The following is a 15,044-nucleotide window of genomic DNA, read 5'->3' as shown; positions in this document are numbered from 1 at the left end:
TATTATTTCTGCTGTCAAGCGTATTTCATCCAGTACCTCTTTGTAAGAAGACATAATCCTTTCAATGGCATCTGCTCCCGAGGCCAGTAAATTTCTTGAAGTGGTGAAGGTTTCCGTCCTCTCGCTGACCATCGCTTGTTTCTGGCCATCTTCTAATTCTAAAGGCAAGAAAGAAAGATTAATTAGAGCAAACCTACCCGAAGCATATTCTAACTCCATTAAAGAGAAATTTCTCTAGAAGGAAAGGAGATGTGGGCAAAATTTGTGTACAGTGGTGCCTCGCAAGACTAAATTAATCTGTTCCGCGAGTCTCTTCGTCTTGCGGTTTTTTCGTCTTGCGAAGCACGGCTATTAGTGGCTTAGCGGCTATTAACGGCTTAGCGGCTATTAACGGCTTAGCGGCTTTAAGAAAAAGGAAACAAACTCGCATGAACTCGCAAGACGTTTCGTCTTGCGAAGCAAGCCCATAGGGAAATTCGTCTTGCGGAACGACTCAAAAAACGGAAAACCCTTTCGTCTAGCGAGTTTTTCGTCTTGCAAAGCATTCGTCTTGCGGGGCACCACTGTAGTTAAATCAGAATCAGTCAAACGCAGTTGCCAAATCCTGACTCAAAGAACGGTCCTGTGGCAGCAGCAGCAGCGTGTCAAGGAGACCTTGACAAATACTCCTTCTCTTGCCAGCACACTCAAGGAAAGGAAACTGCAGCATCTGCCTAAAGTCTCCCCACTATGCAGTCATCAAAAATACAAGAGCATTTGAGTAATTCCGGTTTTGGAAGAACAGTTTTGGAGAGACTGCGGCAACTGGATTTCATATTTGCATCTCAGCATAATTCAAAGCACTGGTAGCTACATTAAAAACCCTACAATCAGGGGGCAAATGCGTAGTCTGATACGGCCCCTGAAAACCCCTGGTAGTTTGGCGGCAGCAGCTGCAAAAACAAATGCAGTCCTACCGATCTCATTTGGGTCACATTGGGTCACCTGGCATAGATTTCTGCTGCAGTTGGCAGGGGGAAAGGATGTGGGGGAAGCTGTGTGCGGTCAAAATTGTGCTACGATTTCCATCGAGGGCCAAGGATCCAAATTCCACAGCCCATCATGGTGTGTGTGTGCACGCTCTGGTATACATGCGTGTGTGCGAGGGCACTTTTATGCTACACACATTTTGGGTGGCACTGACACATAGCCAGTGTGGTGTGGTGGTGAAGAGCGGGGGACTCGTAATCTGGTGAACCGGGTTCGCCTCCCGGCTCCTCCACCTGCAGCTGCTGGGTGACTTTGGGCTAGTCACACTTCTCTGAAGTCTCTCAGCCCCACTCACCTCACAGAGTGTTTGTTGTGGGGGAGGAAGGGAAAGGAGATTGTGAGCCGCTTTGAGACTCCTGAAGGGTAGTGATAAAGCGGGATATCAAATCCAAACTCTTCTTCTTCTTCTTCCTTGGAGGACCATGTAACTATCGGGTCCTAAAGCTTTGACCCAAAGGCCTCGGATCCAAAATACCCAAAGGAATACATTCTGCTATATCAATTTACCTGCTCCCTCCACTCCTCTTAGTGCGGAGCACAACTGATTGTGGCAAGAGATAGGGTTTTTGAGGTGCACCAAAAACCATGCACCATGCAGGGGTAAAAAAGCCACTCTCTAGTTGTCATGTGCTGGTTGGTGAGGATGCAATTGGCCTCCAGCGTCACTTACGGACTCATTGTTAAAACCGTGTTTATGGAAGAAGGAGAAGAAAAGAAGGTGAAGACTTTTTATAAAGTTTGGCAAGCTTTTTCTTTGCTAAGACCTAATATTTTATTTCAAAGGTGTGGTTCATGTCTCTGCTTCTGTTTTCACTGAACTTTAATTGAATTATTTATTATTATTATTATTATTATTATTATTATTATTATTATTATTATTATTATTTATTAAGTTTCTATACAGCTCTTCATCCAAGGATCACAGGGCATTTTACAATATAAAACTGAAATTTCAGGAACATGTGTTGTTTGTAAAGGACAGTACGGTTTTAAATTGTTGCAAGCCACCCTGGTAGGGACCAGAAGGGTGGGACAGAATTTTTTAAATAAAAATAAATACAAATAGTATAACATGAGCAAACAAATGACAACAATTGTCTTTGGCTGTGCCATTACCCAGTGATTTGTCACCCAGTGCCCCATGATCCCTGTTTGTACGTCTTAAAAATATTTCACTCATTCATTTGTTCATTCTGTCCCTGTTTTCATCACACAAAATGATCCCAGAAGGGAATACAATCAATTATCATTAAAATAAAACATAATCCATAGTGCAATTGACTGAAGGCAAATTCTATTATGTGTGTGTAAAAAAACAAACCAACCTGTCATCAAAGTAGAATTTAGGAAGCCTTAGAAAGTCAAAGAATTTAGGAAGCTAAGGCTTCATTCTTGTACACACTGTATATATCTATTTATAATATTTATAAGCTGCCCTTTCAAGTAAAAAGCCTCCCAAGGTGACACAGAAGTTTACTTTTATTTATATTGCATATTGATTATTCAAAAGCATAACGCTAAAAATGAAGAACAAATAACACTAGCGACATTTAAAAGCAATAAAACACGTCTAAGTCACATGGGCAGCCATATTGCTCACCGCTGGAAGGTTCCAAATTATCTTTAAAAGGCAGCCATATACAGAGCATCACCTCCCTTAGAGAAGCAGATGGAAACAAAATTTTCACTCACAGAGTGATGACACTTCAGCCAAAACCTCTGCGTTACAGTGGAACCTTGGTTCTCGAACACACTCCATTCCGGGAGTCCGTTTGACTCCCGAAACTGTTCCAAAACCAAGACGCAACTTCCGATTGGCTGCAGGAGCTTCCTGCACTCAAGCGAAGGCCGCGTTGGATGTTCGGCTTCCAAAAAAACATTCAAAAACCGGAACACTTACTTCCGGGTTTTCAGCGTTCGGGAGTCAAAACGTACGAGTACCAAGGCATTTGAGAACCAAGGTACGACTGTACTTCCCTCAATTTTTTCATGCAGATGTTAAAATGCACGGGGCACACAATGGAATCTTGTGGCACACCATAAGTCAATGGCCAACCCAGCAGAATGCTCCAGAAAGATACCATGGTTGATGATATGGAAAGTTACTTAGAGGTTCAGGAGAACCAATCCAACTGAACTTCCTCATCCAGCCCTCAGTGTAAGTCGTCCAACAAGACAACCATGGCTGTGTCTATCCCATAGCCAGGCCTGAAACTGGGAGAGTAAGCTCCACTGAGCTCAGGAGCGGATTAGAGTCACATAGGATTTGTACTGTAAAACCTGAATAATTTCTTCACCTCTACCATTAATCACTGATCATTACTAGAACTCTTAACAATTTGTTTCATTAGGGAAGTTTTTAACGACTGACGTTTTAATGTATTTTTAATCTTTTGTTGGAAGCCGCCCAGAGTGGCTGGGGAAACCCAGCCAGATGCGCGGGGTAGAAATTTTATTTATATTTATATTCACTATATTTTTTCCACAGAATTCAAGGCAGTGTTCCCAGGCACTGGCAAAGAACTAATTGCTTTCAGCAAAGTCCCTGTGTTATGTCCCTTCAGAGCATGTGCCGAGAGAACAAATTCCTCTCAAGGCTCGACTTTCATTTGCTTGTTTTGACTAGAACAGCTATTAAATATGTTCTTGTTATTTTAGAAAACAAGCCCCCCCCCCCCATTTGAGAATATTACAATAATGCAGTTGAATAAAGAAATGTACTTTGTGGGGAATCATTTTATTTTTGTCACTAGGGCATTATGTTTGTGTTGTGAGGGAGGGAAAAACCTTAACTTTTTTTGAAAACGCAAACTGGTATGGAAATGTGGAGAAGTCTGGGAAAATGACAAAAGGGAATGAAACTGAAATTCAGAGATTTATGCATCCCAAGTCAAGCCTCTTTTGAGGCGTGGGGTGGGGAGGAAAGAGGGAGAATAATTTCCTGGAATATCCTGACATGTCAGGCTGCCCATTCAATGGTTTGTTTCAGACCCCATTTGCATATATCAACTGCTGCAGAGGGACAGGCGATAACTAAATGCTGAATATAACAAATAGTGTTTGCACAAGTCAGTTTAATGTATTGATTACACGGTATGAACTGGCTAGAATTCATCTCATTTTCTCTTTCTTTCTGAGACTGCTTGCAAGTACAGAAAAGGTCTTGCATGATGTGCTAAAATAGTTATCAGAAACAATTAAGAAAAGAACAAAAATTGCATGTGTGTAATAGCAATAGCTGGACCCGCCTTTATTTAAAGGGCAACAAATCTGTAGTTCTTTCTTTTAGTATTATTGTACGTTTACTGCCAAGAAGACATGCTGGGGGGATTTTCTGCCTCAGGCACCAAGGTAATTTCACCTACCTTGGGCACTAAGCTCCTTGACTTGAGCCTGGGGGCACCATTTACTATTCTGCCCAAGGCAACAAAAGGTTTTGGGGTAGGACAGCTGTTTTTATAACTTAGCTTTTCCTAGAGTTGTTCAAGCTAGCCACACAGTGCTGGGCAGACACAGGGTTGCTGGAGCTAAGAATATGTAGACACCTTCCTGACCGACTCCTCCAGATAATCCCACTGGGACGAAACCGCCACACAAAACGTTTCACGTTCAATAAAATGTTATTACCGCCATCAGCAAATCCCGTCGCAGTGATGATGGGTACAGCCACCATAATCAAGCCGCTGCTGCTCCAGACATACTTCATCAGGAACTGCTCCAGCATGATGTACCATAAGCGTTTGGACAGAATGAGGTTCATTTGGTCTGCTAGAGCTTTGTAGCTTTTCTGTAGCTGGTTCATTTCTACCTGCAGTTTAAAAATGCAAATATTGATAAGAGCATGGTACATGTGATTATGTATGCACTTTAAACAGACAAGCCTAAACAAGTGAATATATATCTGTCCAGAGACAGACAGAAACCAGCAACACCGGGTGACCAGAAAGTAGACTCATATTCTTACCTGGCTTTTAGTACACCATTAACACCGGTCCTGAAAGACCTACACTGGCTCCCAGTACGTTTCCGAGCACAATTCAAAGTGTTGGCCCTTTAAACCCCTAAACGGCCTCGGCCCAGTATACCTGAAGGAACGTCTCCACCCCCATCGTTCAGCCAGGACACCGAGGTCCAGCACCGAGTGCCTTCTGGCAGTTCCCTCCCTGCGAGAAGTGAGGTTACAGGGAACCAGGCAGAGGGCCTTCTCGGTAGTGGCGCCCGCCCTGTGGAACACTCTCCCACCAGATGTCAAAGAGAAAAACAACTATCTGACTTTCAGAAGACATCTGAAGGCAGCCCTGTTTAGGTCTGTTAATGTTTGATCGTGTTTTTGTTATTCTGTTGAGAGCTACCCAGAGTGGCTGGGAAAACCCAGCCAGATGGGTGGGGTATGTATGTATGTATGTATGTATGTATAAATAAATAAAACTGTTAGGCGGGGTCTCAGTTGGTATATGTAAAGGTAAAGGTAAAGGTAAAGGTACCCCTGCCCGTATGGGCCAGTCGTGTCTGACTCTAGGGTTGCATGCTCATCTCACTCTAGAGGCCGTGAGCCGGCGCCATTCGAAGACACTTCCGGGTCACGTGACCAGCGTGACGAAGCTGCAGCTGGCGATCCAGCACCAGCGCCGCACACAGAAACGCCGTTACCTTCCCGCTAGTAAGCGGTCCCTATTTATCTACTTGCACTTAAGGGTGCTTCCGAACTGCTAGGTGGGCAGGAGCTGGGACCGAACGACAGGAGCTCACCCCGCCGTGGGGATTCGAACCGCCGACCTTACGACCAGCAAGTCCTAGGCACTGAGGTTTTACCCACAGCGCCACCCGCGCCCCAGTTGGTATATGTAGTTTTGATCAACTCAACAACCCAAACTGGGTAGCTTGGACATATCTTCCTAGAAGTGAGATATGCAGTGGAGGCTGGAACATTAAGGCAAACAAAGCACTGCTCTGCCAACCTCAGCCTGCCCTCACCCAATCCCCATCCGCTTGCCCAAATTCTTACAACCAGTCCAGTGAGGTGGCACTGCTTGTCAGCTTCATCTACCTTAGCCTCAGAGTTGCTCTTGCAGAACTCAGCAGGGAGGAGGATGGAAACAAAACTAGAATTAATTGACTCTAGTTTTACTTACTGCCTTCCCTCCTACCAATCCTAATGGGCAACAGCCACCAATGGAGATATGTTAATTCCCAGGCTTTGTGTAAGATAATGATAATAAGCATGGCAAGAGAGGGTTACTCACTCATGCTTCCACTTTGTGTCCCATCTGGAAGCACCCAGAAAAGCAACCTTTGTATTAATATGGTAACATAGGTAGACCTGTTGGTTCAAGATCCTGTTGTTTCACATATTACGTAGCAGCAAATCAAGGTATGTACACCCAACAGCAACCTACCCCAGTTCCATGAGGGCTGTACCTATAGCCCAAATACTGCCTACTCTGGTGGGCAGAAGACTTCCAGGGTATTAGACAGAAGTACACCTCAGCCCTGCTTCCATATCTATATAGAAATGTGAGAGGGTTGAACGTGGGACACCATATATGTTCTACCACTAAGCTCCATCTCCTCAGTCACATAAAATGGTGACTCATTACAACTGTACCCATTCTACAGCTTCTCCATTAAGTTCAGTGTAGATCTTTGCACTATCCTATGGCATCCTTTCAAGCTGTAATGTTATGGAACAAGGTACACCCTCTGGCTCCTATGGGACACTGCTGCTTTGGAATAAGAGCTAATCCTTTAAACATCCTGCAACCCTCTTCATTTTGCTTGGCTAAGGAATCTCTACCAACATATACCAGCTGAACATCTGGCCAGTTAATGCTAGCATCAACTCAATCACTTACAGCATGGATGATGATGATAATACTTTTATAACGAGTACAGATATTTATGAATCAGAATTGCTGTTTGCAAATGAAGGGTGATTTTAGCAAATACCCATCTTCAAATTAAAACGAAACATTGCGTTGTTATTTTTAACTCCATCAAAATACAAACCAGGAGCCAAGGCAAGGATAAATAACTTAAAAGCAAATTATAACTTAATGGCTTTGGTGCTGCTTTTAGACTCAGACCTGCAAGTCTTACTTAGGTCAGAGAATTCTAGGAGCTTTGATTCAGTCAAACTTGATTATAAAAATTGCTTTTAATAATGTTTGTGTGCTTCTGCCTGGAGCTGTGATCTTTGAAGTATGGCGAAACATCCTCGGGAATTCTCAACTCTGTTTTTGTGGGGAATGCTCTATTTAAGTGCATTACTGATATAGGCTTAGGTACCTGACAGATGCTGAACGTGAAAATGAGCAGTCCGTTATTTTTCAGAGGATTAACCCTTCTATAGGTTCTGCTACACACTCAGATAATATCAATTTTCCTTTGATCAACTTTCCTTTCTGTTTTCCTCTGAATGAGCCTGAGACTTGGTTCAGACTCCCACTGGCCCACTTGCAATCACTTGTGAGGCTGCATGGGTTCTTCATCAGCTTGTGTGGACGCTCGGACCATATGAACAACTGCCTCCATATGAGGCCCACACACACAATCACTGTAAGTTGCAAGAGGACTGCTAAAACTGGTACAAACTGTGAAGGCTGCATATGCGAGTGCCACATCAAAGCACTTATCGCCAGCAGTGCCTCATTTCCCCATGCCAAGCAGTTGAGTGGGCACCACCAAGCACACGCCCACGTGCTGCAAGTCAACTGCGAATTCCTCAAACGCTGACAGCTAAACTTGCCCATGGCTGCATATCAATCATTTCCTGCATAGCCTTAAAGGGTTAGGAAGGCTATAGCCAGAAAACTTCTATTCTAGATAGTAGGGTAAAGGTAAAGGTACCCCTGACCATGAGGTCCAGTCGTGGCCGACTGTGGGGTTGCGGCGCTCATCTCGCTTTACTGGCCGAGGGAGCCGGCATACAGCTTCCGGGTCATGTGGCCAGCATGACTAAGCCGCTTCTGGCGAACCAGAGCAGCGCACGGAAACGCCGTTTACCTTCCCGCCGGAGTGGTACCTATTTATCTACTTGCACTTTGACGTGCTTTCGAACTGCTAGGTTGGCAGGAGGACAACAGGAGCTCACCCCGTCGCGGGGATTCGAACCACCGACCTTCTGATCGGCAAGTCCTAGGCTCTGTGGTTTAACCCACAGTGCCACCCGCGTCCCCAGATAGTAGGGTAGGAGAAATGAAAAGAATGCCAATATATTTCACATCTGGCAAACAATGTGCCCCTTTGGTTTCAGATGGTACATGGGTAGATGAGTCTAAAAAGCCCGGGACACAAATTTTCACAGTCTTCCAGCGTCTATGGTGGTTCATTTACCAGAAGTGATGTATTCAGCATTAAGTCTGGAAGTGTTTACTCAATTCTGAGCAAACTAAGCTTCTTGATGTATTATTTTGTTCTAGGAGGCTTCGTTTGTTCTGGGTTTTCTATTCTCGTTTACCCATGTACTATCTGAAACCAAAGGGGCACATTGGTTGCCAGATTTTAATTTTTTTTCAGCTCTCCTAACCCACCAAGAGCAATGTTTTGAGGGAAGTTGGAGATACAGCTGGTATGACTCAGGCCTGCATTGTTCTTGTACCAGCTCTCAGTCTAGGCTAGTTCCTTGTTCATCAGCACAGTCATGATGGTGATGGGAAACTCTCCTTGTATTGCTCCGAGGAAGACAACTTCTTCTCCTTCCACCTGTGCTAAAGACCAATGTGACACCATAAGAAGCTCTGGTGCAAGCGGGACCCAAGTCCAGGTTAGTGACATAAGAAGAGCCTGTTTTTAAGGTGGAAAACTCTGTCCCCACATTAAAACAAATTTTTAAAATGTGCATTGAATATATTTGCCACCTTGATTTTTAAAAAACACTCATTCATTTTATGTAACTAGTTGTTAAAGCACCCACAACACTTTGGGCTGAGCTATTTAAAGACTTTGCAGCGCTGCATCTCTGCTCAGCTACACAGATCAATGGCAAAGGTTGTATTTGCTGTCCACATTGAAAGAGCAAAGTTTTCCCCAGGCTGCCAAGTGAAAGTGCTGCATTGATCAGGGTGGGACAGGAGGGGGAGGGGAAATGATTTCTTGCAGCCAGCACATTTGAAAGACTAGGAAGAACAGTCTATAAGAAATGAATGAAAACAAAGCCCATTTTATGTTCCGCCCTCACATGTGTTTTCTGAGGAGTGAGTCCCTCCAAGTTCAATGGCGCTTACTCACCAGTAAGGGTTTAGGGATTGCAGCCTTTGGCACTCTTACACAGGAGTAAGCCCTAGAATATGATGGATTTACTTGAGTTAGTCATGCATAGGCCTGAACTATCAGTCATCCAAACAGCTGGGAGAGAAAGAGTAGAAAATGGGGAGTGTGTAGATAAGTCCGTGGCCTTTTTATTCTGTATTCATTAATCCCAAACCTCAGGTTCTGCAGCCACTGTGGCTGCAACAGAAGGGAAATCACCCTTTTGTAGGAAGAGTGCTCAGCACGTATTAAAGGGAGAGAGCTAATGATTGTTAAGCTACTACTGCTGGTACTTGCTCTGGCCTTTTCCAGAAAAACAAGGCTCCTTTACTAAGCCTGCAGGAACCTATATTGTAAACAGGTCTGGGTGTCAGAGGAATTCAACTCTCCCAGGGATGAGGGCAGCAGCAGCAGCAGGAGGGATTGCCAAGTACTACAGCTGAGAGGTCTCTCCTGTCTCCGATGTCACCCAGCTCCTGTGTCTCCTCCTCCTCCTCCTCTTACCTTGTGGCCCCTATAGAAGGCGATCTCCTCCACGTTGGCGATGATCCGAGAGTGGACGTAGCGCAGGTAGCCCTTGCGCTGGGCCTCCTCGGCCACCAGCTTGCCAAACCTGGGCGAGCAGGCTTTGAGCACCTTGGCGGTGGCGTAGACCACCAGCCCGGCCAGGAGCGTGGGCCCGATGGGGCTGGCCCCCCTGGACCTGGCCGTCTGGATGAGGGTGTAGGAGGTGAGCACCACGTCGAGGATGGGCTTGGTCAGGTTGGAGTAGAGGTGCGCCACCGACTGCGCGAACATGGCCATGTCCTCGGTGAGCGACTGGTCCGGGTTGGCCAGCCGGCTGTCCATGTTGATCACCTTGTAGTAGGTCTGGTCGGCGAAGTAGGTCTGGTAGGCGTGATCCACCAGGCGGGTGCGGAAAGCCAGCGCCAGCTTGCCCTCCAGGTAGCGGATGGCGCTGTTGACGAAGGTGGCCGGGATGGCGATGGCCAGCCACTTGATCAGCTTCCAGGCGAAGCTGCGCGGCCGCTTCTCCACGATGCTCTTGACGATCTTGCCGTCCAGGCCGGCCACGTAGATGGAGAGGAAGGTCCGCGACACCAGCGCCGCCGAGTGCAGGCACAGCCAGCCGCTCTCCGCGCTCACCGCCCGCGGGAAGAGGATCTTGCGCAGCGCCAGCAGCTGGCGGAAAAATTCCGCATTGGCCGCCGGAGACGCTCGGAGACCCGGGCAAGGCAGCAGCTGCAGCTCCGGAGGAAGATCAGCCCGGCTGCCGCTGGCGATCTGCCTCTGCTGCGGGTCCTTCTTGCAGCCCGCCTGCCGGAGCCGCCTGCGGACCAGCGGGCACAGGATCTTCAGCCCGTACACCGCAGCCAGCAAGCACGCCGCCCTCTTCGCGGCGCCCGAGCGGCTCCATTTCTCGCGCCCGGGGGGCATTTTCCCGGGGATCCTCCTCCTCCTGCCTGGCTTATCTATTCCACCCGCCCAGAGGGAGGGGCGCAGGGACGGCAGCCGCTCATCCAGGCCTGGGGAGACCCATCTTCACGCGGCCCCCTTCCCCCCGCGCCGCCGATCGCGCCCGCGACCCAGGCGGAATGACTCCGGCTCGCCGGCAGCCGAGGCTTTTTCCCTGCCGCCACCGGCGAATCATGGCCCACCCCGCCGCGGCAAGCCACGCCCCCGCCGCCCGCTCATTGGTCGCCGAGGCCTGGGAAATCCTCGGCCGGCGAGCGGCGTCGCTTTCCTTCTGGTCCTCCACAGCGCTCTCGGTTAAAAAAGTGGGATTCCGAAGCCGAGCAGCGGAAATCCTTTCCGCTGCCGGGTTGGTGTAGCGTCGAAAGCATCTGCTGTCATTTCTCTCTCTCTCTCTCTCTCTCTCTCTCTCATTCTCTCTCTCTCACAGCTGTCAGTTTACAGATTTGAAAATAAGGGACCAGCAGCCTCGAAAATAAGGGATCAGCAGCCCAAATAAGGGATTTTGCTTAGCTTATACATCAATACACTGCCTTGCCGTGGCGAAGGGGCTTGAATAACTCAGAGAAGCTATGAGCTATGCAGTACAGGGCCACCCAAGATGGACAGGTCATAGTGGAGAGTTTTGACCAAACGTGATCCACCTTAAAAAGCAGAGACATCAGCTTGCCAACAAAGGTCAGTATAGTTAAAGCTATGGTTTTCCCAGTAGTGATGTATAGAAGTGAGAGCTGGACCATAAAGAAGACCAGAAAGAACCGAAGAATTGATGCTTTTGAATGCTGGAGGAGACTATTGAGAGTCCCATGGACTGCAAGAAGATTAAACCTATCCATTCTTAAGGAAATCAGCCCTGAGTGCTCACTGGAAGGACAGATCGTGAAGCTGAGACTCCAATACTTTGGCCACCTCCTGAGAAGAGAAGACTCCCTGGAAAAGACCCTGATGTTGGGAAAGACGGAGGGCACAAGGAGAAGGGGACGACAGAGGACAAGATGGCTGGACAGTATTCTCAAAGCTACCAGCATGAGTCTGACCAAACTGTGGGAGGCAGTGGAAGACAGAAGTGCCTGGCGTGCTCTGGTCCATGGGGTCAGGAAGAGTCAGACACGACTAAACAACTAAACAACAACAGCATACATCAATCCGCCACTGATGGAGCCATGCTGCCTTGGCTGCGGCTGACTGTGTTTTGCAGGGGGTTGGACTAGATGATCCTAAGGGTCTACGACTTCGACCAAAGAAGAGTGCCAGACAAAGCTGATGAACGAAGTCGAGATGGCAAAGCTTACAGGCAGAATTAGGAACCAGGAAGAGGACCTCTTTAATAAAGAATGGGGAAAGTTTATCATTTAGTTGAAAAGCTATTGTAAAGAGTTACATACATTGGTAGGATTGACAGAAAACTTGCAGTAAAAATTTGAACTATGGATGGACAAAGGATTTATAGAGTTATGAAAGGGATGCAGAAGGGGAAATCACTACATTAAGATGCTGCACTGCTTGGAGGGTATGCTAAGCAGCACGTCAGGCCTGCCATCGTCCTGGCGCGAGGAGTTCCATCGGCCCTTCCCCACCTGAGAGAGAGGGAGGGAGAGAGACTCGCCCACGCTGCCCGCGAGCCTGGTATGAGGCGGTTGCCGCTGCGGCCACTAAAGCGCCACCCTTCTGCGTCCCTCCCCATCCCCTCCTCGCAAGAGAGGGGCTGCCTGCCCACCCGCCACCACCCATCTCCTCATGACACACCCCTGAGGGGGAAAAGGGAGAGACAGAGACGCGGCAGCTCGTGCGCTCGCTCTCTCGAGGCGGAGGACCCCGAGCCGCTGCTTCCCTCCCAAGCCGGGCGAGCATGAAACCCAGGAAATTTAAGGGACATCATCAATCCGGGACAGCAGCAGGAAATGGCACCGGGATAAGGGAGTTTCCCGCCAAATAAGGGACGGTTGACGGCTATGCTCTTTCTTCTCCCAGTGGTGGCATGTGGTGATCTCAGTGCGTTCCCTTTCGGGATCTGCTGCCCCGCACATGCTCCTGTCCTGGGGGAAGGTGTGGAACAGAGGGGTGGAAGGAGGGGTTCCGCCCATCATCACAGGCTTTCCGAGATCGATCTGTAGCCTAGCCTGCAAAAACCTGCCACTCTCTCCCCCCGTTGCTTCTGCAGCCCAGTTGCAGCCTTCCCAAAAGGGTTGCATTGCGAGCCAAGGCAGTGGAAGCTGAGAAATTGTCCCTGCTCACATCCAGGGATTTAAAAAGGAGGGGTTTGCACATGCAAGTTCCCCGCGCATAGTGCTGCCTTGTGTATTTGAATGAGCTTTGCAATCAGAGATGCAAAATTTGGAATCAACTTTAAAGCAAAACAAAACGAAGTTATCCCTGGAATGGGGACTGGTCAGGTGAATTGAGAATTCCGTGAATGAATCTGCATGTGCAAACTATTCTTAGTCACATCAAAATGTTGTTGTTGTTGTTGTTTAGTCATTTAGTCGTGTCCGACTCTTTGTGACCCCATGGACCAGAGCATGCCAGGCACTCCTGTCTTCCACTGCCTCCCGCAGTTTGGTCAAACTCATGCTGGTAGCTTCGAGAACACTGTCCAACCATCTCATCCTCTGTTGTCCCCTTCTCCTTGTGCCCTCCATCTTTCCCAACATCAGTGTCTTCTCCAGGGAGTCTTCTCTTCTCATGAGGTGGCCAAAGTATTGGAGCCTCAGCTTCAGGATCTGTCCTTCCAGTGAGCATCAAAATATTATTATTGCTATTATTAATAGCCCACACTTCACCCTAAGGTCCCAAGGCGGATTACAGCAATTAAAACACATTGTTAAAAGCAGTTTTAAATAATTTCCAATCATAGAAATAAGGTGGGTCCTCAAAATATACATCTCAGGTGTCAAAAGCCAGGTTAAAGAGATGTCTTCCGCATCTTCTGAAAGCTGTATAATGAAGATGCCAGACACACCTCTGTGCGGAGGGAGTTCCACAATTTAAGGGCTACCACAGAGAATTCCCTCTCCTGGGCTGTCAACCCCCCAAGGTTCAGAGAGTGATTGAACAACCTAAGGGTGGGTTCTGTAGGGAAGAAGGCAGTTTTTTCAGATGGCCTACTAAGGAGAAGAGCTCTCTAGTCATTTCTATACCGTTCTCAGACAGACCCTTGAGCAATAGAAAATAGGTTTGCTGCTTTGGAGATGAGGGGGACAGGGCCTTGGTACCATATTGATGCAATTGCATGTTGAGAAAAGTTTTGTTTTCTGCTTTTGCTAAAGGCACAGATGCCGCATCAGAAAAATGGTGGTGACCTCAACAGGACAAAAGGATGTTAGGGCTCTCTGACAGCACTCCATTGATAGCAGAACTTGGCTAGCAGAACCTTCCTCATGCGCTAAGTGCCGAACTGAAAGACAAAGTGCTAAGAAGACCACAGCACAGTAATTATCATCTGGAAAAACCCTGTGTGGTTATTGCTGCCCTCATCCTGACATTGATTTAAATAACGTACAGTACATATATAAACATCTATTCTCGTTTGTGAGCTAGCAAGAATACAGTTTAAGGCTTGAGGTTTTCACTTTCTGCAAGCCCAACATTTTTATGGCACTGTTTTGATGCTGACTTGTCTCATGAAGGCTGTGATCCTAACCACATCCATCGTGGAACTTTCCCCACTTTTTAGTATTTTAGGTTGCAACCCAATGGGCTGCCAAAACATGGTGCCCGTGTCAGTGAGTTCAAGCTGCAGTTCTCCTTTCCGTGGACTTTTTCTTTCTGCTGCTGGCTTGGCCGACTGTGGAATTTGGCCCCTAAGTTACATACAAGGAAAACATCCAGTACACCACTTTAACATGCTTTAAACAATTTCTTAATTAAAATACTTGTAAGCACCAACACAACGATCTATTTTGCAACAAGAGGCTTGAAACATCTTTTTCTTGTGACTAATAGCCATTCATGTCCTATCTAATTTTCTTCCTTTGAGGACCAACGCATACCGGAAAGCAGCTGAAATACTGCTCATGTTTCATGGCCTGGGTTCTGGTCAACACTGTCCAGCTTCTCTGCAGACCTATGACTGAGAGGCCATCACATATGCATGCCATCTTGCCAGGTTCACCCCGAAATATGGCACCAATCATCTCCACATCCCTGTAATTAAGGGGCAGATGTACACATTGCAGATACACACACACAAACACGCAACAAATGTGGCCATCATTTCTCATAAACAATGTAGTGCATATGAGTGTGATTTGAAACCTCATGCATCCCCTTTAAAAACGGCTTCTGGTTGGTAACTC

At 47.2% G+C, this 15,044-nt stretch overlaps 1 protein-coding gene across 1 annotated transcript in view; it reads right to left on the bottom strand.

The window, feature by feature from the left end:
• Positions 1 to 10,916, bottom strand: part of ABCD2 (ATP binding cassette subfamily D member 2) — a 56,319-nt gene extending 45,403 nt beyond the window's left edge. Inside the window, exons 1-3 of the mRNA XM_028746122.2 lie at positions 9,781 to 10,916; positions 4,657 to 4,837; positions 37 to 158 (exon numbers count right to left, since the gene is read on the bottom strand). Coding sequence (XP_028601955.2) covers positions 37 to 158; positions 4,657 to 4,837; positions 9,781 to 10,713 — 1,236 coding nt within the window. The 5' untranslated portion in view covers positions 10,714 to 10,916. The remainder of the gene's footprint in view (positions 1 to 36; positions 159 to 4,656; positions 4,838 to 9,780) is intronic.
• Between the last annotated feature and the right edge of the window lie 4,128 nt (positions 10,917 to 15,044).

Source organism: Podarcis muralis, chromosome 10 (genome assembly GCF_964188315.1).
Source record: "Podarcis muralis chromosome 10, rPodMur119.hap1.1, whole genome shotgun sequence".
Classification (NCBI taxonomy): Eukaryota; Metazoa; Chordata; class Lepidosauria; order Squamata; family Lacertidae; genus Podarcis; species Podarcis muralis.
This window is presented reverse-complemented; position numbering and strand designations above follow the sequence as displayed.